This window comes from Emydura macquarii, unplaced genomic scaffold (genome assembly GCF_026122565.2).
Source record: "Emydura macquarii macquarii isolate MOO-44397 ecotype Brisbane River unplaced genomic scaffold, CSIRO-AGI_Emac_v2 contig_1119, whole genome shotgun sequence".
In the NCBI taxonomy this organism is placed as follows: domain Eukaryota; kingdom Metazoa; phylum Chordata; order Testudines; family Chelidae; genus Emydura; species Emydura macquarii.
In genome coordinates this window covers 2,617,327-2,643,285 of record NW_027131256.1, presented here as the reverse complement: position 1 = coordinate 2,643,285, position 25,959 = coordinate 2,617,327, and the positions used below count along the sequence as shown (strand labels likewise).

The window sequence follows — 25,959 nt, the reverse complement described above, 5'->3', positions numbered from 1 at the left end:
TTTATCTTCCATCAACTGAGGTCGTTGGTGTGCAAGGTGCTTGTAGCAGACAGATTTTCTCTACCACTTCAGCAGCTGCGTTTGCAGCAGCAGCAAGCCAAAAGCTCCTCCATCTCACTGAACACCGTTGCTGGAGGAGCTTGAGCCCTCAAGTCTCAAGGCAACGGCTACTGCCAGAAACCAAACCCAGGTGGAAGGACAAGCTGAGACAACAGCGTTTCATCCTGGTGCTTTCTCACTGGAGAATGGCTGAGAAAAATCCATGGGTTTGCTACCAGTGAGAGTGTCTCTAACACTCTCCTTTGGAGTTTCCTAAGTTTCAAATGTGTAATTAAACAATACTACATTTTTAAAAGAAACAAATTAATTTGCAACTTTAATTTGTTTTTCTAGAAACGTTATATACTCTAAATATCACCCAAAAAGAATACAGTACACAAACAGGAATTTTTAATTTTTTTTTAAATAAAATACTGTAATGCTCATATCTATACAAATAATTATTACAACCATTAAACAAAGTGTTACATTTAACAATAAAAATCTCAGAACTTTGAACGAGATCATGGTTTGGGATATTTACATCTGAATGCAACACATTTGTAAAAAATGTCAAAATAAACAGAACAAGATCTTATTTACAATTGCAAGATGTTCCTGATCATATTTATTATACATTTCTGCTCTGGATTTCCTTTTTCCCTTACAAAAGAGAAGTGGGAGTTTGCAGTGGGACTATAACCAGGTAATTTACAGCTGTAGAAGACTGTACACAGCAGAAAATTCTGAACTGAGTATAAATAAAAATATTACATTGTGGAAAGCAAGAGCACCTTTGATTACTTTCCTGTGGTGAAATCCATATTGGCTTTCCATCTCACTGTGTGAGTGTGGGCAAATGGGTACTGTACATTACCATTTTAGTCATCCCCATATTTGTGGGCAATGCAAGAGCATGGCATGGCAAAGTTGAAGTCTATATTAAGACTGGGAAAATGGGACAATGTTGTGAGGGGGGAAATATCAGCTTCCCTTATGCAGAATCATTTTGTACACACATGAACATTTAGCCACTACAGAAGGCCACCCATTTATAGATAGAATGCATTGCAAATGATAATTGTTCCATAATATTTACTCTATGAATGGAAAATGTGGTTATCTGCAAATAAACAAGTTATATGTTGCTTTACAAGTTGCACACTTAAAGTAACTGTCATTACCAGGACTAGAAGAAGGTTTTGTGACACCATGGGTTATTCTGCCACAGGAATTTTTTCCTAAAATTTCCAGCCATTGCTACCACAGGTTCAGCCATCATGAGTGTCAGAAACTGCAGAAGTGCTAGCACAGCTAGGGTGTTGGCAGCTGCTGGCCTTCTGTGTGATGTAGGCCTGCTCTGAGCAGCATTAGACAACATAGTGCTTAGAACACTAGCGCGCCCACCCACATTACCACCACCAACGCTGGCCCAGTGGTAGGAAGAGTGGGAAATATTACCAGAAAACTTTAGTGTAGACCAAGCTAATGACCAGGGCCTTTATACCACTTGACATTAAAACAAAAACTTGAGCAATCTGGTATAAATTGATCTGATTTCTACACTTTGCTCCCCATCTTCCCTAGTAAAAAGAAGATCATGGATTAGGACAAACCAGTTTGCTGATCAGGGGAAAGGGAGTAGAGAAAGAATCACAACTCTCAGTAAGAGTTTGGCTAAACATAGTTGTATGAAAACAAACTACAGTGAAAAAGTCTTCTTGTGATATAGCCTCTGGACCTGGGTCAAGAATGGCTTGGAATAAGATTAAAAGACAACAGTGGGTCAAAAATAACAATTTGAGTCCTTTTCTCTGGGTAGTCGCTGGATCTCTGGGTCATTGTCAGACCACCTGCCTTCTGAAATAGCATTACAGTCAGCTGTCATGGCAGCAGCTTTAAAGTGCAGTAGGAAATCTGTGCAAAATTCAGGAGGTACTGCACACAGAGAATACCAGAGCATTTTGCAGATAATGTTCTTGCATCTACATAGCAGTTTAGTGATCAGAGCAGAATCGGAAGATTTGTGTTCTAATCTGAGTCTGTTACTGACTCAGTCTTTGACCTCGGGCAAATCACTTCTTTGCATATGAGGTTTCCGTAGCTACTATAAAATGGGGATAAATACTTTCATGTCTGTAAGACACTTTGAGGTCAACTCTTTTGATGAAAACTGTTAAAGAAGTTTTATTCTGTAGTCTGCTTCAAACTGAAACTGGTCCTACCCTGATTCTTTTAGATTCCTCACAGGATGCATGTTAAGAGGAGACAAACATTGCACTAAAATGGATGTGACCTATTCCCTATAGTCTTTTAGCTATTGTTTATCGAAGTGACATGGGGGGAAACTAAAACCTATATACACAGTGTTGCCAGCTGTGCCAATGCCATGACAGCGTGGAAAGAATAAATATTGTGACGATTAATAGGCCCACAATTATATCTACTTTATTCTTCTTTGCTTTGTAAAATCCAGGTAATTCTGCTTGTATCTTTTTCCTTCAAATAATAATAAAAAAGTTACCAAAATACAGCTAGCACCCTTTGACAACAAAATAGTGCTCACTCATGAGGAAGAAAAAAAAATCCACTTTCAGGGATTATAATAAACTGTTTGTGTGTGTGGGGGGGGGGCCCCCCGGCGGCAGCGGGCGCAGGAGAAGGGCAAGAAATTTTTAAACTGATTCTAAAAATACTTTGTCTTTTTAATTGTCAATTGATACCTAGTAGAACAGATGCCAAGTGGCTGTTGGTGTCAGATATTTGATGAGAGGAATTTCTACAGGCAAATGTTCCCATTTATATTTTAACTGAATATGCTGAACTCATGTTGCTATTTTAAAAAAGGTGCTCTCAGTTTGCAGAAGACCTCTGAATTTCTAGTCTTTAATGTACACCGAAGATATGTAATAATTATACAGAGTTATCTGCTCAGTAGAAATTAGAGAAGCCCCTTTTCCAAACAAACTTTTCCAGAAAACGTATGTTGAAGACTTGCCTTACCCCAAAGTCTTCTCTCCCATTAATCTGAAACCTAAACACAGCAATTTCAGCGCCAGAGAAAAGAGAAATACTTGTTCCCACCGAAAGCACTTCAGATCTTGCCGATCCAAAAATGAACAGAAACGCTAGCTACCAGCTTGAAGGCTAGCTGATGGCTGTCCCCCAAAGCAAAGACACTTTCTGGAAAGAGTTTGCAATTAGAACAGCAGGAATACCAGACTCAGCAGGGCTAGTCCTTTCTCACAGTCACTTATACAGTCACAGTTTGGCCACTGGGGGAAAAGACAAAGGTCATTCATTTATAGTAAACAAGGGGGAAAAAAATCCAAGTGTCACTAGTCCTGTTATTTTAATCAAGCTAACCTTCATTTTGCAATAAAAACTGTTTACAGCTATTTAATTAAATGAAATTTAAATCCCCTCTGCTGATGCATGTTTAGTCCAGCAACATCAGCAAGATGGAAAGAGGAGACACGATTGCTTTCTCTTCTGCCTTCTTCATTCTCCTAACTTTATCCAAACACACCTGACAACCATGAAAACTGTGACAAACCACTAGACCTATGTGTGAGAAATGAAATAATAAATAGAAAAATTAGGTGTCTTAGGGGAGCCTGTGCTCTTATGATACACAACAAGCAAAAATATTGCCCTGCATCCCCTGAGAAAAACACAGGACCTAATTTAACCCTCGTAAAACTTCAGTGAAGTCAATAGTTATATGAATGATGAATTTGCCTTACTAATTTCACGCATTCACTTCAACTTTCAGAGGCCTCATGAAGCAATTGAGACTGTAGTGTGGAAACTGCAATCTGAAGCTGTTCAGTTCTATATGAATGTCTGAAATGATGAGTGGGAATAATTTTAGGAGCTGTGGACCCAATTTTCCACTGCTTTGTCTCTTGTGTAGCCACTTAGATTTGTGAGCGCACAACACTACCAAATCAGCATGGTTGTGTTTTATATTCACTTTTTACAGGTATAAATGTCTACACACGACAGGGCAGTAGCTGTCCCCGTGCTGACTTCAGGAGGCAGGCCCAATGTCACTGCTCGACATTATGGAACTTGTTCTACTGCACGAAACAGCCCTTATGGGACATTACAGGGGATTTGAAAAATCCAGTCAAACAATGACTAGGGATGTCTAGTCACTCACACAGCTGAAACTGGTGGCAATTCCTACCCCTATCATTCTGCATAAACCAGTTGCCTCAGTCTGCAACGCTGACCTCTCAGACTCTTACCTTTCAGTGTAACCTGAAAATGGAACAAAAACATGTTCACTCTGTAATAAACAAACTTCTGTCATTTTTATTTCATTCATTGCTTTTGACAAACACTGAAACTTGAAGCACCAAATACGCTCAGCACCCTCAAGGTACTTCCCATTTGAATTAGAATGGGATTCCCGTTTGAGACAGAACCATTTCCCTTTACTTTGCAGGCTGACGCACAGCCATTCATACCAGGCCGTATATAGTGTTACAAATGAAAACATCCTCAGGACAGATTATAGACACCGGGCCTGATTCTCATTTACACTAGATCTCTTTACATTTGCGCCCACTTTAAGGCTACTTTACTTTGCCAGAGCAGCGCAAAGAGGTCTACTGTAAATGAAAATTAGGCTCTCAATCTCCCAGCAAAACTCTGGCTTTGTCCGTGTGGGCCCACAGCTGGGAGTGAACAGGGAGTGAACAAATGAGATGGGTTAGGCTGTGACCTGTCATAGCCACGATAGGGTGTGGCGTGGCCTGGCCTCCCCCATCCCTCAAGCATTTGGCAGCAGGCATGGGAAAAGATCATGCTACAGCTTTCCAAAGCAGGCCTTTAGAGAACTATACAGCTCAGTGCCCCCCGGTGCTGCTCAAAGCATTTTGCCTGCACCTGCTCGTCGCAGGAAAAATGCCTCAGAGCTACTCTGACTATCACCACTCACTGTGGCAGTTAAAAAGGGCACAACTTGATCCTACAGTTTGGGGAGATAGGGATGGGAGGGCTGATGGAAGCAAAAATAGGAAAAAAATCTGGAATGATAGTTTTGGATGCATAAAAAAAGATTTCTGCCTTCCTTCAAGAAAATTATGTTGCAGTAGTCACTAAATGAGTACCACTTACCTAGTTCCGTCCTCATTTTCACTTACTAAAACGGGACCAAACAATGTACAATTATTTTGCAAATATTAAAAAAAATCGGTATTATGTCTCTCTCCCCTGCCCCCACCAATCACCAGACTCAAATCAGAAAGAACTACCCTATATCCCATATGTTTAAGCACTGACACATTCATCTCTGCCCCACCCACAATCACACCGGTTTAGCTAAAAGGTGCTATTTAAGTGCAAAGTATTAATATTAAATTAGGCCTTGATCCTGCCATTGACAGTGAGTGGGCAAACTGCTGTATCACAAGAAGCCCAATTACCTTCAATGGGGTTGCACATAGGCATAGCAGTGTGCTTTTTTGCTGTGAATTACAGGAAGGGTCCTTAATCCAGAGAACGGAGGAAAACGCACATAGATACAACAGCATGGATTACAAGAATAAAGACTCATTAAGAAAGTGCTAAACAAGGTATAGAGAAGATACCCTGAGGTAACTTGCAGCATACAAACTGACAGATAACAAACATGACTGCTGTGTCTATGCTGATTACACTAAAAGAGGTAATAAATTATATTAAAAACGCTATACACAGTTTAGCAAGAACTGATGCCGTTCCAAACACCAATCTGAGTAAAATTCTTCTCCACAGAAAGTGACAGTAAATCATGTTTTAAGGGAAACTGAATATTTTAAAATTATAAATGTTTTACTGCTGCTCAGAAGAGGTCTCTAGAAACATACACACTGATTTTTACCTGATTAAGTCAGCCTTAATTAGAATGTATGTGACAAGCTTTGACAGACAAAAAGCCAGTATCTCTATCAACTAAAACTGGCTTGATACCAACCTGACTTAAAGACCAGGTATGTGCGAGGCTCTAAGATACTTTACAAAAAAAGCCCACATTCTAGACCGTTTACTTTATCTTTTGGACAAGTTAATTAACCAAGAATTAAAACAAAAAACTCAAAAAACACTTATTTCCTCCAGTCCCATCTCCCACAAGGCTCATCTTTTACTTGGTACTTTAGATCCAAGAGCTGAAAATGTCAGTTATTCTGGAACGATCAGATTTTTGAATGCTGTAAAATCAACATTCAATATTTGCACAGCTCTAGGTGTTGCATTCTTACTGTCACTAATAAGAATTGCTATAGGCACTGGTGTTTTAAAGTTAGTAAGTGGGTGGATATACAGAATGTGTATAAATACAGAAGTACCCACATATATACATATTTTTAGACAAACAGTGATGTTATGAATGGTCTCTTCAGGGATGCTATTTTTTTATATATATATATAAACATAACCCTTCAGACTAATGTCAGTCTATCAATTTTCATACAGCTGAACTACAATCATGACCTAGAATATGGCTTATGTTGTGGGCAGGTCGGTTTGAGGATTGCTTGGAAGAATCTGAAGCGGACGTGTTTGCTATTGAAAGCAAAGGCGACATTGCCGAACCATCTGGAGGAAGAGCTGTGGCTATTTCTGGAAACAAAGATGTCAAGTTAAAATTGGATAAGTGTGACGTATTGGTCATGTGCATCGGTGGCATATCTGGGAGGAGAGGAAAACTTGGCTGAGCAAAACCAACTGGTCTGGGAGGAGATAAAATGGATCCAAATCGATTGTTTAAACCTCCGCTACTGGGCTTCTCTGTGCTTGGATTAGGAAACATTTGATTGGGAAAGTAAGAGATAGAAATGTCATTGGACAGAGTAGGATGAGCAGGAGAATAAGGTGGATAGAAAGATGGCAGTGTATTTTGAGGATCTACTGGGATTAGGGCTGGTGTTCGAGTGGCACTGGGTTGAGTAACCGGTGGAATGAAAGACGTATTGGCATTTATTGGTGGATTCATACTACCCTCGGGAATAAAAGGGAATCCAAAGTTTTGAGACAAAGCGTGCTGGTCAGGGGGTGCATTATCATTAGACACTTGAGGGCCATCGGACATAAAACGGACGATGCTGCCTCTTTTTTCAATTGTAGATTGTTGGCGCCCCAAGATCATACTGCCACTGGTAGAGAGTGGAAGATGGGGCAGACTTGGGTCAAAAACATTTCCATGTCTTTGATTTCCAGATCGATTCCTTTCAGGCTGACGGATTTTAGAACCACTATTATCCTGCAGAGGATGCCTTGATCGCTGATTAACTGAAGAATTTGGCTGACGAACAGATGGTTGCCCTTGCTCTGTATTCCCATGAGAGATAGCAGGGTGAGGGAGAGCTGGCCGGACAACTCCATGCATGTTGCTAGAAACAGGTGTATTCATGTGGCTCTTTGTTCCATGACTGTCAGTCATTCTCATGGGATTGGACTTCTGTACAGAAATATTTGGGCTTGTGTTTCGCCCCTGAATATTTCCTGAGGAAGAAGAACTTGAAAAAGGAATACTTAAAGAACTATTCCTAGTATTAATTGTACCCATAGACATGTCACAACTTTCTCTATTCTGACCATCACCATCTCTTCGAATGTGGACGCTCTCTCGTGCTGGGGGACAATTATATTCAATTGTGGAGGATGCGCTGCACTGTGTATTCCTCTGATGTTCTGAAATAGATCTTTGGCTTCCACTAACCTGATCTCCAAGATGAGGGGCAAGTAAACTCTGCATAAAACTTTGGTGACATGTATTTTCATTGTCCCTTGGCGGAAGAGCATTTCCTGTTGGAATACCCTGAACTGGTTGATAGGGCAATCTCTTTTGCCTCTCTATGGGTGGCCCAGTATTTTGACTAATTCGAAAAGCTTGTGATTGCATGCCCCTGAGGGATGATACAGAGTTACCAATTTCACTATTTCTTGAGGCCTGTACATCAAAATTGCCTGCTGGTTGTTGGCTGGCACCGTTTGGCTTGAATGTCTGGCAATCAGAAAGCCGTTGAACTTCTGATCCAACCCCATGGTCTACAGATATACGACTCTGCATGTTATGAATTACCAAGCCTTTATTCCTAGAAACATCAAGGTAATTTCTCATTTCAAGTTGATCTGAAACCCTAGAACCTTGAAGGGATAGCCCTATTCTCTGTTCGGAATTAGAAGGCGTCTTCCCAATAAGTGCCTCTGCAGAGTAACTAGAAATTCTGTTTCTTTCTTGTCTGTGTGGGGCACAGGTCATATCCGATGGCCTGGTTACAATACTTGGCTGGGACACCATTTGTTGCTCCAAGCCCCTCGAGGTCAGAAGTCTCTGCATCTGACTATGTCCAGATACATGTTCGGAGGAAACCCCTGAGCCTTGCTGTCGGTTGCCAACGTCCTGTTGCTGATGATGCATAATATCCTGATTTAGATGGCTCTGAGGATGGTTATGATGGTTTCTGCTTGTGGAAGGGTTTTCACAGTTCTTTTCAGGCTGGGAAGCTCCAAAGTGCTGCTGCATCTGTTGCTGTATTTGCTGGTGGTGGGGATGAGGCTGTCCACTTTTTTGCCGAGTTTGATCGTTTCCATGATGCTTCTGCTGTAAAGTAAGTTGACTGGCTTGGGTTCCTTGGACAAGGCTTCGTTTCTTTTGCATTTGCACCTCTTGCTGTATCGCTCTCTGTTGGTGGACACTGTGTGGTTGAGAATGGACTGAGCTCTCTGCATGAGGAACATGGTGCTGCAGCTGATATAAGTGATGCCTCTCTCTTAACTGTCCAGCCTGCTGTTGCTTTAAGTATGGGTGGTTACTGTGAAGATGAGACATACCTTGAGCAGGTACATGTTGAATAGGTTGCAGATGCTGACCTCCTGTCTGGCCTTGCTGCTCTGAAATGGATGGCTGAGAATTGCACTGAACTTCAGTTTGCCTCAAAGCAGATGTCACAAAGTTGTTGTTGGATGGGAATAATCTATTAAGACCATCTGTGTGCCCTTGATTGCTCACTGACACAACTGAATTGGATGAATTAGGAGGGATCTGACCAACCAACATTTGAGTTTGATCAGCAATATTGTCTGGTGTTCGGTTCATCAAGGTCATGCCTTCAAGCCGGATAGGTGTTGTCTGACACTGCTTTTGTCTCTTTGCTGTAGAAAGCAGAAGGTCCTCTTGGACAGCACGTTTAGCAGAGTCTTTGCGACTTTCATGGTTTTGCTGCTTTAAGTGTGGTTCCTGCATCTGTGGAGCTTGCATGGTGTTTGCCCTAATAGCATTCAGTTGATCTTGAGCATATTCAGTCATCATTGCTGATCCTGGAGACTGATTGACATAGGAACTAGATGATATGGACAGATTCACTGTGGCAGGAACAGCTGCTTGCTCTGAAGCCTGCGATAAACCTGAGCAACTTACAAGGGGGTGGATGATGCGATTTTGGTGTATGAGATTATTTACACTTAAACTGGTTACATTTGGTGACTGGGAAGTTGAAATCTGTACAGTGTTTGATGTTTCCATTCCTACAGAACAGCTTGGTTTTTCAACTGGTCTATCAACATTTGTTTGCACTGTATCCTGAGCACGGAATTTGTTTGGTGCTGCTTCCAACTGTCCTCCATTAGCTTTAACTGTTTGTGGTTTAAAAGGCTGCTGCTCACTTTCCAAAGGTGCAACTTCAGCAGATTTAGAAGCAGTATCCCTTAAATTAACTTGTATTCCCCCTCCACTTTTCTCAAGGTTCTCTTGATCAAAAATAGCTCTTGCTGCAAGAGCTACAATGTCAGTTTGCTCTGAAAAAGTGCAACTGTTACATGTATTTGTTGACGTGCTGCTGGTAACGTCTTCCCTAGATGTGTCTGGCAACATGGATGCAACTGAGAAGCCACGACTGCTCCCAGAACTAGTTGACATTGGAGAGTCTGCCTGCCTGCTAGCAATAAGAGAACCACTAACAACCTCTTGATCAGAAATGCAGGAATGGTGTTGAGTGAGAGTGTCTCCTTCAGTGTTCATTAGCATGAGTTCCTGCTTCTCAGGCAAATCAACATTTGATTTTATTGTTTTAGAGTTTTCTGTGGGAAAATTAGAATGCTCCACCTGAAGTGAAAAGGAAGGTTTTAGCACCACTGTTCTTTCTTTAGTAAGGTCAGACAGCATTTTGGTTAGACCGTGTCCCTCTAACAAGTCTGTGGTTTGCATCACAATTGATGGCTCTTGACCAACACTGCAGGTCTCTGAAATGCTTTCTGCCTCAGATACATTGTCTGTCATTACACTGTTTTGTGGTGCTGATGCCCCAGGAACCTGAGAAATTGTCACATGTGCTTCAGTAGCAGAGGACATTGAGATGCTAGTGGTAACGCAAGATTTGGAAGATTCTGGCGACACAGAGTCGTGTAACGGGTTATTCCCAGATGTTTGCAGAAGAGCAGTGGAATCTTTGGAACTTGATGGAACCAGTACAAACTGTTCGGACATCACCGATTCTAGTGGTGATGAACTCGGTACCTCTGTTGAACTCAGCTCTGGTAAAGCGCCTGATCCCACCATCCGTTCAGAACTCAGAGTCTCTTTGGATTGATGTCCAGAAATGCTTACATCAGTTGGTGCTGCCGCGCTGTTTGCTTGTGATACAGCTAACACTTGTGATCCTACAGGCATGTTTGCAAGCAGTCCTTCACTATTTGAATGCTCTGCTGTAGCTTCCACATTAGTGCAATCAAGCTTCCCTGCATCTCTGCAAGGATTCACTGGACATGATGCTTTGCTGTTGGCTGCTAAATGCTTTTTAGTACTTGGCTTTTTGTTTGTCCTTTTTGATTTCATGCTTGATGGTAAACCAGCAGAAGCTTTTTTGGGGGAAGTATTTATAGAATTAGAAGCACTGGATAACACTGTTGAACTTTCAGTAGCTATGGAAGATGCTACAGAAGTTGGTAATGAAACACAGTTAATTGGGGCAATCTGGCTGCTGGCAGTTGTCGGGTTAGTGGGCTGACTAAGGGACAGCTGTAAACAGCTTTGCCCAGCCATTTGTGATATGCTTTGATTGAGGTTAGCCAAAGCACCAAATGTATTGAGGGCAACATTGGTATTCGGGTCTTCGCTAGTGGTAGGTTGAATAATTTGCATAGGGGCTTGATTTGAAGCGCCAGATGAGGACATCACAGGTTGCAATGCAAACAGCTGCCCGTTTAAAGAAATAGTCTGAGGATGTTGCTGATTTGACATTGTAACTGAAAAAGTTTGTGTAGAACTAGAAGACGGTAAAGAAGGTGGTCTTGGTAATATATGGACAAGATGTTTCCCTCCAAAAGTTTGTGGAGCCGAGGCATTTTGCACAGAGCTGTTAGAGCTTGCTATTGCAGGGGCTCCATTCACAGGAACTCTGAGAGAACTAGGGGGCTGTGCAGAGAGGAGAGGAAGAGAATTTTGATTAGCTGCTTGTATAATTACTATCTGTTGACTAACTGTTTGGCTCGGGACTTCAGCTCTCACCACTGGGGGACATGGAGCGGTGTTAGGAGGCTGGAGAATTATGACGTTCTGATTAGCTGGCACTGCAGTAACAGCTGACCCAATTGTTTGAGCCATCTGAATTACCTGCATAGCTGAATTCAATGGAAAGATGTTTCCTGCAGACTGGGTTTTAACTGGTGGCTGAGTGATTAATGGCTGCATAGGTAAAGATGGGCAAGAGGGCAAGGTAACAACAATTTGTTCAGCTGCCTGCCCATCTCCAGGCAGAGAAGTATTCAAACTGATGCTTGGAGCCAAATGTCTGTTATGGGTGGAAGATACGGTACCAGCACCATTAACTGGCTCATTTAACAATGCAGTCATAACACTGGATGGTGTCTGGGTTAGCGGCTGAACAGTGTTTCCTGCTAGTTGCAAAGTAGTCCATGTGGTTTGTGTGATTCCAGCTGAAGGGATCCGTGTAAGGCTACTCATATTTTTCAAATCAGAAGTGCCAACACCTGAAGAGCCTGAAAAAGACCAACAGTTATCTAATGGACTAGTAGGCAGTGTGTTTGTTGCTGTTACAGCCTTAACAGCTTCTATGGCAGAAGTCACAGGTACTCCAGCACTACTTAATAAGTCTGTACTTTTGGGGATATTTACTGAAGAGAAGCTATCCACAATGGAGAGTCTCACAGATGGGGTACAAGTGGTATCAGTGGCTGAAACTACAAAGCTTTCTTGAAATTCTCTTCTAGGATCCTGTAAGCTTGAAGAGGTCACAGTCGCCTGTTGAACTTGAGAGGCCTCTACGGTGGTGTTCGAAGGAATGCTGATGCCATGTATGATTGTTTTTTTCATTAACTTGGTGCTTTCTTGTCCATTTTTAATTATGGGGTCATTTTGATCATTCTGTGGTGTGCTACTTGAGGAACACTGTAATTCTTGTTCTGTCCCAGACTGAGAAACGTTCTGTGAGCTCGCAGTAGCAGGAGGAAGCATGCCCTGCTCATTCTCTGAGGTGGAAAGCTCAAGAATATTCTCAGCTGGAACTGGTTGGTTGGATGCCAATGGAGAAACTGTGGTCTGAGACCATGGCTTGTTTTCGGTGGGGTAAACACCAGAAATGGTCACAGGAGTCACTAGGTTGCAAGTTCTCTGAACTGGTACAACATTGGCTGTTTGTTTTTGTAAGTTATGACCAACATTAAAAGTTATTCCCTGGACAGATGCCCCCTGGTTATTTCCACCAGGCTGACTCCCATTTGAATAGACAATGATGTTCTTTTGAACCTGATCACTAGGAATAACAACAGAAACTTTTGCATTTTTGAGATTCCCTTTCCAGTGAATTGTGGGATCATCATACAGGCAAATGTCATTTGCTTTCAGTAGTTCTATGTATCGTCCGTTTTCCTTCTGGAGTTCATCCAACTGTTTCCGGAGCTTTTTTATTTCTTCAGCTGCAAAATAATGAGAATACATTACAGTGATCTCATTAAAAATGCTGGAAAAGATTACTGTTGTCATGTGATTTGGGATATAGATTCTAGCTGTCACTGTAAAAAACTGTTAATGTGACACATTGTCTCTAAAGCCAAAAAGTTTTAAGTACAGCCAAGTTTCTTTTATGGTATGGCATCCTTCCACCCAGCTTCCTGCTCAGTTTAGCAATGTCATACCAGAGCACTCAGTCACTGTAATAGACAGATATGTTTGTTTTTCCAACTAGGTCATTTGTTCGTGAACTAAATCATACTGAACTTCAGAACACCTGATGAAATTTATATCTTGTTTCCATTCTTATTTTGTCTAGCTTCAACTTCTAGCCATTGGATCATGTCATTAAAACTTTCTCTATTAGACTGAGGAGCCCATTTTCAAATATTTGTTCCCCATGTAGATGCTCACACACTGAAATGAAGTCGTCCCTCAACCTTTTTGTTAAACTAAACAGATTGAGCTCTTTGAGTCTATCTTTTAATAATTTCCTTGGCTCTTCTCTGAACCCTCTCCAATTTATCAACATCCTTCTCGAACTGGGAACACCAGGACTGGACACAGAATTCCAACAGCCAAAAATGAAAGTAAAATAAACTGTCTATGCCATCTCAAGATTCCCCTGCTTATGCATGCAAGGATCTGTATTTGTGCTTTGGGCCACAGCGTCACATTGAGAGCTCATGTTCCGCTGATAATCCACCATGACCTCCCATATCTCTTAGCCAGGCAATGACGCTCAGGCTAAAATCCCCCATCCTGTAAGTATGGCCTACATTCTTTGTTCCTAGATGTATTCTTTACATCTAGCCCTACTAAAAACACATTGTTTGCTTGTGTCCAGTTTAACAAGCAATCCAGATTGCTCTGTATCAGTGACCTGTCCTCTTCACTATTTATCACTCCCCCAGTTTTTGTGTCATTTGCAAACTTTATCAGTGATGATTTTGTTTTCTTCCATGTCACTGATGAAAATGTTAGAGAGCATAGGGGCAGGAACTGATCCCTGTGGGACCCAACTAGAAACACACTTGTTAAATGATGATTCCCCATTTACAGTCACATTTTGAGACTTTTCAGTTAGCCAGTTTTCAATCCATTTAATGTGTGCCATGTTAATTTTATACCTTTCTAGTTTTTTAATCAAAATGTCATACAGTACCAAGTCAAATGCCTTACAAAAGTCTAAGTATATTACATCAACACTATTACCTTTATCAGCCAAACTTGTAATCTCATCAAAAAAAGATACCAAGTTAATTTTGCAGGATCAATTTTTCATAAACCCATGTTGATTGGCATTACTTACATTACCCTCCTTTAATTTTTTATTAATTGAGTCCCACATCAGCTACTCGATTATTTTGCCCATGAGCAATGTCAGATTGACAGACCTATAATTACCCAGGTCATCCTATTTACCCATTTTAAAGATTGGCACATTAGCTTTCTCTGGTCTAATTACTCTGGTCAATTAAACTACAGGCAACAGATGTTAGGGCAGTCAAATTAAAACAATTCAAAGTGGAATCTGCAGAAATTATTGCATTAAGTGTAATCTTATCAATGACAATATACCAATTATTGCCATAGTCAAATGCAAGAATACGCAGTTGGGCATATACCTCAACTTTCTTGTTTTCAAGTTACCCTAAGCAGCCGTTTCTCCTCTCCACACCTATAAACTGTTGGGATTCCCCATCTTGTTGATCCGGCTGAAGTAAAGAATTGCTGGTGTTATTACTAATCTCACTAGCCAAGGAGGACAGGAATGAAATGCATAAGGACCATAATTCATTCATTAATGCTCCAGGCAAACTGCTGCCTTGTAGCAGCAAGAAAGAACATGAGACGGGAACAATGGTGAAATCATGACACTATGCCACATCCTCACTGGATTAGTAAGGAGAGGAGAGTGTTAACACGTGATTGTGGGAAAAACCAACACTGATCTAATACAGTACACTGAATGCCACATGACCATGGTGGAAGACAGAGGCAAATTCAAGAGCCTTCACAACATTTCATACTTACCTTGTTCATTGTTCCCTCCATTCAGCAGGAGTTCATCATTTTGCCTTTTCATTTCTGTTATATATTTAAAGGCCTGATCCAGGATCATATTCTTACTCTACAAAAGAATGTGTGTATAATTAGGGAAAAGATCTATCAATGAAACTTTTAAAATCAAAAGCAGACCTACTAGTGACAAGTCTGTACACATCACTTTTCAAACCTGGGATTTCAACTGGAATGTTCATTTTAATGATGTTCCAAACTTGTCTTTGACATTTTAAATTATTTCCCTGGTATCTTCCATCCAAATAAGATTGGTTACTTTCTTCTCGGTAAGTGTGATTCTTTGGGATGCATTGTCCACATGGATTCAACTTCTGGTAACATGCAACACATTCACTCAGATAAGATTCTTTTTGGTTGGCAGTGTCCACTGGGGCCATGACTGCACCTCAATGTCCTTGCACCCCCCATCCCAGAGAATAAAGAGCAGAGTGGGATCAGTTGTTCCTCAGTTTCTTTGCTGATATTGAATCCTGTAGCTATAAGATTCTGTAGAAGCAGGGAAGGAGGGCGGGACATGGAATCCAAGTGGACACCACATCTTGAAGAACTACAGTTAGTGTAAGATAAAGTAACTATTCTTAGAGTGACTGTCCAGATGGATTCCACTTCTGGTGACTAGCAAGCAGTGACTTCATAGTTAGAAGGTGGGTGTTTGGTCCTATTTAAATAAGAATTTCAGGAGAGCTGTCAAAGCATGCATCTGATCTTGAAGCCTCAATAAAGAAATAGTACTGGATAAAAGCATGGACTGATCCCCATGTAGCTGCCCTGCACATTTCTGAAATACAGATGCTTCTCAGAGAAGAAGCAGTAGCTGAACTCTGGTGGACTGATCCCTAAACTGCATGAATGCATCTAAATGATATAATACAGTTAGATACTCATTTCGACAACTTTTTAGTGATAACAGCTTGATCCTTAACCCTATCTCCAAAAGCTACAGACAGTATGGGGGAGCTGCTACAGGATCTTGTACTATACCCAGGTACTACGAAAGAGCCCTGATCACATCAAGTGTGTGCAGTTTGGCTTCTCCCCGGTTTGAGTGAGGCAGGGGAAAAAAAACTTAGAGGTAAATCAACGGATTTAAATGAAAATCTGAAACAACATTAGGCAGAAACTTGGGGTGAGGCCTAAGAGTGACCATATCTGTATGGAACACAGTGTAAGGTGGACCAGTCAGAAAAGTCTGAATTTCCCCTTGAATTTCTCCAAGCTGATATTATGGCTACTAAAAAGGTAACTTCATAGAGAGGGTAAAAAGAGCTACGGAGTCCCTTTAAACCAATTAACACTATGTTGAGATCGCAGGAAGGAGAGGGCTTCTGGATGGAAGGAAACACATGAATAAAACCCTTGAGGAATCTAGCAAATGTAGTGTGGGAAAATATGGTATGATCCTGAACTGGAAGATGATGTGCAGATATTGCTGCTAAATGTACTCTTATGGAGCTGACTGATAGTTTCAAATGTTCTATGGCTAGCAGAAGGTCCGGAATAGCAGAAACAGGGGCTTTCATGTGAGTCAGGTGATGTCGTCCTGCCCAAATAGAAAATCGCTTCCATTTTGCTGCATACCAGAACGCTATAGACCAAAATACTCTGGATTTCAGTTGAACAGCTTTTTCTGTTGGCAGTTAACCAGACAGCATCCAGCCTGTCAGATGTAATCATGCTAGATCTGGGTGTAAAATCTGAATTACATTGCAAAACCAAGTTAGGTAGACCAGGTAATATAATCAGAGGCTATTCACCAGATCAGAGTATCAGAATTGTCTGGGTCAAATTGGGGCTAAAACTTGTCTAAGTTTTCTCAGAACACTTGGTATTAATGGAATCAGAGGGTAGGAATACATGAACCCTGATGCCCATGAGAGGAGGAAGGCAGGGAGCCTGGGCTCAAACTCCCCCAGAAGAGAATGCATGAAATTTCTTGTTCTGGTCCATGGCAACCGGATCTATTCTTGGCCACACCCATCTGTGAAAGAGGCTCTGTAGAACTGAGTCTTTGTTAGTCCACTTGTGGTTGGCTGTGAATTCACTGCTGATCTGATCTGCTAGAGCATTTGGAAAGCCTGGAAGATGCAGAGCCTCCTCCCTTGTCTATTGACATAATACATGGCTGTGGTATTGTCTATCATCAACTGGAACATAGATCCCTGTAACAAGAGCAGAAATGCCATGCATTCTAGACATGCTGCTCTGAGTTTCAGGACATTTATGATAAGATGAGCTTCCAGGGGGGAAGAGGGGAGCACCCAGAGGCTTTTTGTTTGAAGATGGTCCAGAGGAGCTCCTCATCCCAGCATGAAGGCATCAGAATCTAAGTGTCTGCCATCTGGGCCATGCGCTGCCCTTCAGTTCAGGCACCGGAGTGGAGGCAGAGACATGATGATCTTTTGTCTTATTTTATTAGGCATCGGAGAAAGAGACTTATGTCTATGTTTGCCCTGGGAGCAATGTTCCTTCCAGCCCCTTTCTGATGACGACTGGATGGAGGAGATCATGACTGCTCTGTCAAACTCAGTAGTCAACAATGAGCTCAGAAACTCAGGATACAGCCGCAGCTAACAGAAGCACTAGCCCAAAGTGACAATTCGGACTTGATGGGTTCTTTTGCCTCAGGCTCTAAAGGGGAATCTCATCAAGCACTCCAGTAAAAAAGAGCTTGAAGATGATCTCCCTCACTTTCTGTGTCCTCTTGGAGAAGGAGAAACAGATCAAGCATCTATCAGGATGTGTTCCGTACGAAGCAAAAGAGGCACTTCGAGTGCACATCACTGAGCAGGATAGCAGCCTCGTAAGAAGAGAAAAAAGTTTTAAATGCCAGGGATTTTGTTTCAACTGCACTACCTAGGGTTCCTGTACCAGGGATATTCGATGAACAATTAGAAAAAGTATTTTGTTTGGGGGTTGGTTGGTTGGTTTGTTTGCATTAAAGAAAAAACCTGGTAACTATCCTAACTATATTAACGAACTACTACTGACTGCCTAGCAAGAGATTGCACCATGCACATAAGTGGACACTGCAGGGGTTCCCTCTCACTGCCCTGAACAGTAAGAAGGAACTGGGGGATGATTGGGCCCACTCTGCCCTTTATGCCCTTCGTCAGTGGAGCATGAGGACATCTAGGGCACAGTTGCAGTCTCAATGGACACTGCCAGCCCAAAAGAATCCAATCTGGTGCATACGAGGGCACATGTGTACCAGGAGTGGAATCCATGTGGACAATCACTTTGAAGCAGCAGCAATACTTTTGCTGTGAACAAAATAAAACAAAAAGTAGAAAAAACATCCAAGATCAGGCGCTAGAATGTCTCAGATGTTTACACCACAATGTTTTTGTGTGTGCTGACAACAGTGTGATCCTGTATATCATCTGAACTTTACACCTTCTTATACTACCACCTTGCATGGATATCAAGATGGGTGTCTTTATAAAGGATATGCTCTAATCTAGTTCAACCAAACGTTACTGGGCTTTATTGCATTTGGCTTACATGATAGGAAGAAAAATTCATGTCAAATCAGACATTAATGCATGAAAATATGTGGCCTGTATTAAGCAGGATATCAGACTAGATGATCTGAATAGTCATTTCTGGCCTTAAAATTATTAATTTGAGCCATGAAAAATGCTTTAAAAAAGAATTAGGCCTCACAACACTCAGTGAGGTAGATATTTTCCCTGTTTTACAGATGGAGAAATTGAAGTACAGGAAGTGATTCGCCTAGTGTCACACAGTCAGTGGCAGAGCAAGGACTAAGAACCCAGGAGTCTTGAATCCCAGTCCCCTGCTCTAACCAGTAGACAGACCTCTTCTGGCACTCAAACTGGGGGATGAAGGTGAAAGGGAAGGGTAAGGAAGTTTGATCAGCTCCCATCTCAGAATAAGCAGTTCTGCAGCATTCCATTTCATGATTCATCAGAATTGTGTTTCCCAGTCAAACACCATAGATTCAAACTTTTGACTCAGGCAATTGGCTTTGCACTCTGCTTAGGAACAGAGAGAAAAACATCACACAGAGAAATAAACAGCAGATGTACAAAAAACAGAATGCAGTAACATTGGTGCCAGAAGAGCTTTTGGCGGATCAAGATTCTTCTATCCCGGACAGAATCACAGAGGTTTGAAGTAGAAAAGAACTATTAGATCATCCCAGTTTCTCTCTCATGGCCAGTGCAGAATTGTTCTCTTTCATATATTTTCTAATGATGAGTCAAGAGTCCCAAATCACTTCCACCCCTTCTACTGGAAGACTATTCATGGCTTGTAACATCTCATGTCTGTTGTTTCTCCTTATAGTCAGACTCTGTTTTCCTTTTAATTCAATCTCAGAACTCCTAGTGATCCCTCAAAGTGCCACACTCCATAATTCCTTTCCCTCCACACAGTATTTACACACTGCAAAATATTTCTAGTCTGTTATTTGTCTCACCTTGAGTTGTCATTTAGTCAAGCTAGACACATTTAGCTCTTAATCTTTCCTTCTAAATCAGTCCCTCCAGCCCCTAATCATTATTGTTGCTGCTCTCTGAACTTTCTGCAAGTTGTCAATATCTTTCTAGTTATGTGGTGCCCAGAACTGGACACGATAGTCTAGGTGTGGTTGCAACAAGGATGCATCGATTGGGACTACAACTCCCCGCTGCATCATGTGATGCCTTGGTATATGCAGCCCAAAAGAATGCTAACCTTTTTTGTAGCCTTATCGCATTGCAAACTCGTGGCTATTTTGCTATCTCTATCCTTCAGGCATCCCTACTTTCTAGGTTTCTCTCTCCCACTGAGGCAAGTGTGTTCTGCATTCTCCTTCCCTAGCTGAACGTGACATACGCAGAGATCAGGGTTCCTTTTATGTAGAAAAGCTAGGGGAAGAAATATGGTTTAAATGAAAGGAAAAAATTTGGAACTCAGATCAGTTTTGAGAACCCAGTAAATAGTTCGAGGGTGGCAAATCATGGAAACCCCAAAAGCTCCCCAAACTTTAGTCAAACACATCTTGAGAAAGGTAACTAACTTAACCCTTTCCCTGTACTGCACTGCAAGACTTTTCATTTGAGGTCACAAGGTTTCATCTCTGACCATGTCCCTTTCCCAGAGCACACTCTGTTTTTCTGGGATAAATGCTTTTAATGCATGTGCTGACAGATCCTGATGCCAAAAGCCAGCAGTCACAGGATCTGAACGCCAAGCAGCTCCAGCAGCTGAACAGTTATATATTTTTGTCAAATAATGGATAATGGATACATAACACAATCTACAGTGTGCTGTGCTGCAAATCTGTTATTAGCAAAGAAACTCAAAAAGGGAAAGTATCAAGTGACTGAATCTGGTCTTACAACTAATATAGTGAACAATTCAGGAAGAGTGTAAAAGGGATTCAACTTAATAAAGGTTTCCCATCTTATACATGTTTATTCTGTCCACTAAGCTTTCTAGTGTATATACAAAAATGTTTCCCATCTTCTCACACTTACAAAGAAGTGCCACCAGCCACATCTTCAAACAACCCCACTGGCTTCCCATTTATTTCAAGATCTAGTTCAAAACTACCTTCCTTTTTTTAATACATCCTTCCATGGGCTTCTCCAGCTAACCTCATGGACCTTGTCTATTTCCACTTCTTTCCCTGCTCCCTCTCTTCTTCTGTCTGGATTCTCCTCTGGCTGCAGCTGGTGAGAGATGGAGAGGTTATTTTTCTTACAGTAACTTAAGTTCTTTGAGATATTTTGTCCCTATGAGTGCTCCACTGTAGGATGTGCATGCGCCCATGTGCTCTGGATTGGAGACTGTAAAATAGTGTCTGCAGGCTCCCCACCAGCACAGAACAGTGACTTGTGCTCCAAGTGAGTGCATACAGGGAGATGAGAGTCACTACCTCTCAGTTCCTTATTGACTGTGAAGCCAGAACTTCGCAGCAGAGGGAAAGGAGGATGGGAGATGGAGCATCCACTGGGACAAAACATCTCAAAGAACTCCAGTTACTGTAAGGTAAGTACCCTCTCCTTCTTTGAGTATGTGTCCTTATGGGTGACCCACTGTAGGAGACTCCCAGGCAGGACCTCAATGAAGAGGTAACTTCAGGACAATTAGAAGAACTTCACCACCAATGGTGCTGTCATCTCTGGAAGCAGGTACGATGGTGTAATGGTTGGCAAAGATATGGACAGAAAACCAAGTAGCAGTCCTGCAAATTTCTGCTATGGGGACATCATTCAGTAAAGCTATCCATGTGGACTGAGCTCTAGTGGAATGTGATGTGAGGGGGCTGTACCCCAGCATTTTCATAGCAGGTCAAAATGAAACCCAGAACCCACTTAGACAGTCTTAGTGTGGAACTTGGTTGGCCCTTCATCTAGTTGCAACTGATACAAATAACCTGGGAGAGACCCAGAATGGTTTAGTTCTGTCCATATAGAAGGCAAAGGCTCTTCTGACATCCAGTGAATGAAGTCTTGAATATTCTCTGGAGACATGAGGCTTTGGGTGGAAAACTAGTGGGCAAATCTCCTGGTTGTTATGTTCCAAGGAGACCTTTGGAAGGAAGTGAGGATGGGGACAAAGTAGAACTCAGTCTTTGTAGAAGGTTGTGTGTATGGTGGGTCAACTATGAGCACTCCCAGCTCCCCCATTCATCTTACTGAGGTAATGGCAATTAGGAACAACGTTTTAAGGGAGAGGTGGAGGGGGGAGCAGGTCACCATTGGTTCGAAAAATTCAATAGGGCAGTTAGAACCAGGCTGAGGTGCCAATGGGGGGCACAAACAAAAGATCCAAAAAGATGAGGGGAAGAAGTCCCCCACCCCTCCTCTACCAACACAACAGTGTTAAATAAAATAAATAGCTATCATATGAGAATAAATAATGAAAAGAAACTACTAGAACAAATAAACAAGGTAAAGAACGTACAAAGTGAAGGCAGGAAGCTGAATACAGCAGACAGAAGAACTCTCCATTCTTTTCCCTTACCTAGACTTCTTCATCTCCCTTCACCATTATTATTTAACACTGTAAACTGCTTTATGTCCATTTAAATCAGGGGTGGGGAACGTCCGGCCCGCGGGCCGTATAAGGCCCGCGAAATCATTTGGTCCGGCCCGCGGGCTGTATAATAAGGCCCATGAAATCATTTGGTCTGGCGGCGGGGGGGAAGTCAGGGGCGATGGCGGGGAATTCGGCGTGAATTCGGCGGCGGGAGGAGGAGTCGGCGGCGGTGCGGTTTCACAGCGGCGGAGAGGGGGGCAGTGCCCACCGCCGAAACCCTGCCGCCATTTGCCCCTTTTCGGCGGCAGGGGGAATTCGGCAGCGGCGCGTGGGGTGGGGAATTCGGAGGGAATTCGGCGGCGGGGGGGAAGTTGGCGGCGGAATCGGCAGCATGGCCCGCGAATTAAGTTATAAATATAAAAATGGCCCTTGGAAGGAAAAAGGTTCCCCACCCCTGATTTAAATAAAAGACTACAAAATGAACATGTATAGGATTGTATTCGTATCATACAGCAACACTGAGTGAAGAAATGAAAGGGGCAGGCATGGGGAAGAAGAGTCAACAGAAAACTGCTCTCAGTCTATAACTTTCGCCACTTATACATGAAAGACAGCATCACAACAGAACACACTTAGTAGTGTCAATAGGAAAACAGTCTAGCAACTTAGAGCTTGGGGGAACTGTGAATCACCTCCTAAGTAGGTACAACCAGACTGACTAGAAAAGTATGGGCAAGTACACCAGCTTCCAAATTTACACGTGTGAAGGAGGAAAAAAAAAATCATCATAACTTCTCTGCAGATGACTTTATACAGCCTGCTGCCTTTCATTCTCAGACCCCTTGAATTCACATTGTCAGTACAGAGTCACTATTGCTAGCTGGGCAAATGCTTTTCAAAAATACCTGCTCCAAAGAGCTGTATAAGTGAACTAGGGCACCTGATGGAGGAGAATGTCGTTCATGTGTCAAACGCAGACCACTCCTTTCAGAGTGATTGTCTCCGACTCAAGGAATATTTCCACTACACCACTGAACAACACACTAACCCACAAATACAAGAAGAATTTTGCATGGACTCCTCTGACGGTCGAAACAACAGACTAGACTTTTACATAGAGTTTCCGCCAACGTGCACAAACTGAGATTGTCGACAAGCAACATCACTTACCCCATAACCTCAGCCATGCAGAATGCAGCGCCACCCACAGCCTCAATAACAACTCTGATATCATAATCAAAGAGGCAGACAAAGGAGATGCCGTTGTCATCATGAATAGATTGGATTATGAACAGGTGGCTGCCAGACAACTCTCCAAAACCACATTCTACAAGCCACTACTGTCCGATCCCACTGAGGAATACCAAAAGGAACTATAACATCTACTTAAGAAACTCCCTAAAGAAACACAGGAACAAATCTACACAGACACACCCCCTGAGCCCCAACCATGGTTATTCTATCTGCTACCCAAGATCCACAAACCTGGGAATCCTGGACGCCCCATCATCTCAGGCATTGGCACTCTCACAGCAGGACTGTCAGGCTATATGGACTCTCCCCTCAGGCCTTATGCTCCAGCACTCCTAGCTATCTTCGTGATATCACTGACTTCCTGAGAAAACTACAATCCATCAGTGATTTCCCAGAAAACACCATCCTAGCCACTATGGATGAAGAAGCTCTCTACACCAACATTACACACAAAGATGGACTACAAGCCATCAGGAACGTTTTCCCTGATGATGATATGTCACACCTGGTAGCTGAACTTTGTCCTGACCCACAACTACTTCAGATTTGGAGCCAATCTTCAAGTCAGTGGTACAGCTCTGGGCACCCGCATGGCCCCACAGTATGCCAACATTTTTATGGCTGACCTAGAACAACGCTTCCTCAAAACTCATCCCCAAGCATCTCTCCTTTACCTACACTACATTGATGACATTTTCATCATCATTCTTAAAATTACAGTACCCATCTGGAGAGGTGAAGAAACAAATTGACAGGGCCAGACGGGTACCCTGAAGTCACCTACTAGAGGACAGACCCAACAAAGAAAACAACAGAACACCACTGGCCATCACCTACAGTCCCCAGTTAAAATCTCTCCAACACATCATTAAGGATCTACAACCTAACCTAGCAGATGATCCCTCACTCACTCAAGCTGTGGGAGGCAGACCTATCCTTGCTTACAGACAGCCCCCCAGCCTGAAGCAAATATTCCCCAGAAACTGTACACCATACAAGAACACTAACCCAGGAACCTATCCCTGCCACAAACCCCGTTGCCAGCTCTGCCCCCACATCGACTCTAGTGACACCATCACAGGTCCTAACCAACTCAGCCACACCATAAGGGGTCATTCACCTGCACATCTGCTAATGTAATATATGCCATCATGTGCCAGCAATGCCCCTCTGCCATGTACAATAGCCAATCCGGACTGTCACTACGCAAAAGAATAAATGGACACAAACCAGACATAAAAAATAATAACATCCATAAGCCAGTCAGAGAGCACTTCAATCTCCCAGGACACTCTGTCACTGACTTGAAAGTTGCCATACTTCTACAAAAAAACTTCAAAAATAGACTTCAAAGAGAAACTGCAGAGCTAGAAACCATCTGCAAACTTGACACAATCAAACTGGGTCTAAATAGGGACTTGGAATGGTTCTCTCATTACAAGAAGTAATTGTCACTGTTCACACATTCTCACCTCCTAATCAATGCTTATGAATAGGCCTCAACTACTCTAACTGAATGGACTTTGCTTATACCTACCTTCCCTACTGTTGTTCCTTACCCTTGGATGTACACACACACACACACACACACACACACACACACACACACACACACACACACACACACACACACACACACACACACACACACACACACACCCTATTTGATTTATATTCCTTACATCTGATGAAGTGGGTTACAGCTCATGAAAGTTTATGCCTGCAGGAATTAAATTTGTTAGTCTTTAAAGTGCTACAAGACTCTCGTCATTTTTGCTGTATACAGACTAACACGGCTACCCCTCTGGAACTTTTCAGAGTGATAGTGAATTCCTAGTCAGATGGAAGATTCATATTTCAAAGAAATGCATTCATATCGCACTGTAATTTCCAACACAAATAACATTGTAAATAAAGTTTTCATCCAGGTTTCCTTGAGTATATCAAACCCCATTGTGCCTCTTTCATGAAGTCTGAAGCAAGACGTATCTCTGTGTAATTACAGCTGCTAATAGCAGTACACATTTAAATGTCCACTTACCTGCTTAAGTGCTGGGGAACACGGAATGAGCTCTCCAATTCGGTTTATTCCAGCATTGATCTTCTTCTTTCGATGTCTCTCCACTAGGTAAAAAATAAAATGCATTGTCATTGGAACACACCAACAGCACACCTGGCCCCAATGTGTGCACTCATAAATGTATTACTTCATGCTTATCACAAACTCTACTGGGCAGCTTAGCACCAAGAACTAGCTCTGAAGAAAAACCTCAACTGTTGAGTTCTGACTCAATGGAGTTTGAGGGCTGTGACAGAGGACGGGATATTTTAAAAGGGGAGGATCAAAAGGATCACTCAAGGGAAGCAGTGACATAACATATAACACCACTTCATATTTTTATAATGCTTTCCAGCTGAGAGTTTCAAAGGCTGGGTAAGCATCTCAAGGTTGGGTAGTGATCATTACTTCCATTTCACGGATGGACAAACTAACTGGCATAAGGACACACAAGGAACTAGTTGCAGAGCTGGGAATGAAACCCTGGTGTCCCACTCCAGTCCTCAGCCCCCAAACAAGAAATAGCTTGGATTTTCTGAGGCTGAAGCACCAATTCTATATGTAGCTGGGTGCA

General features: G+C 42.3%; 1 protein-coding gene across 1 annotated transcript in view; it reads right to left on the bottom strand.

Moving 5' to 3' along the window:
• Positions 1–444: 444 nt before the first annotated feature.
• The window catches only part of USF3 (upstream transcription factor family member 3), a 45,741-nt gene continuing 20,226 nt past the window's right edge, over positions 445–25,959 (bottom strand). Inside the window, exons 5-7 of the mRNA XM_067545974.1 lie at positions 25,368–25,450; positions 15,035–15,131; positions 445–12,963 (exon numbers count right to left, since the gene is read on the bottom strand). Coding sequence (XP_067402075.1) covers positions 6,497–12,963; positions 15,035–15,131; positions 25,368–25,450 — 6,647 coding nt within the window. The 3' untranslated portion in view covers positions 445–6,496. The remainder of the gene's footprint in view (positions 12,964–15,034; positions 15,132–25,367; positions 25,451–25,959) is intronic.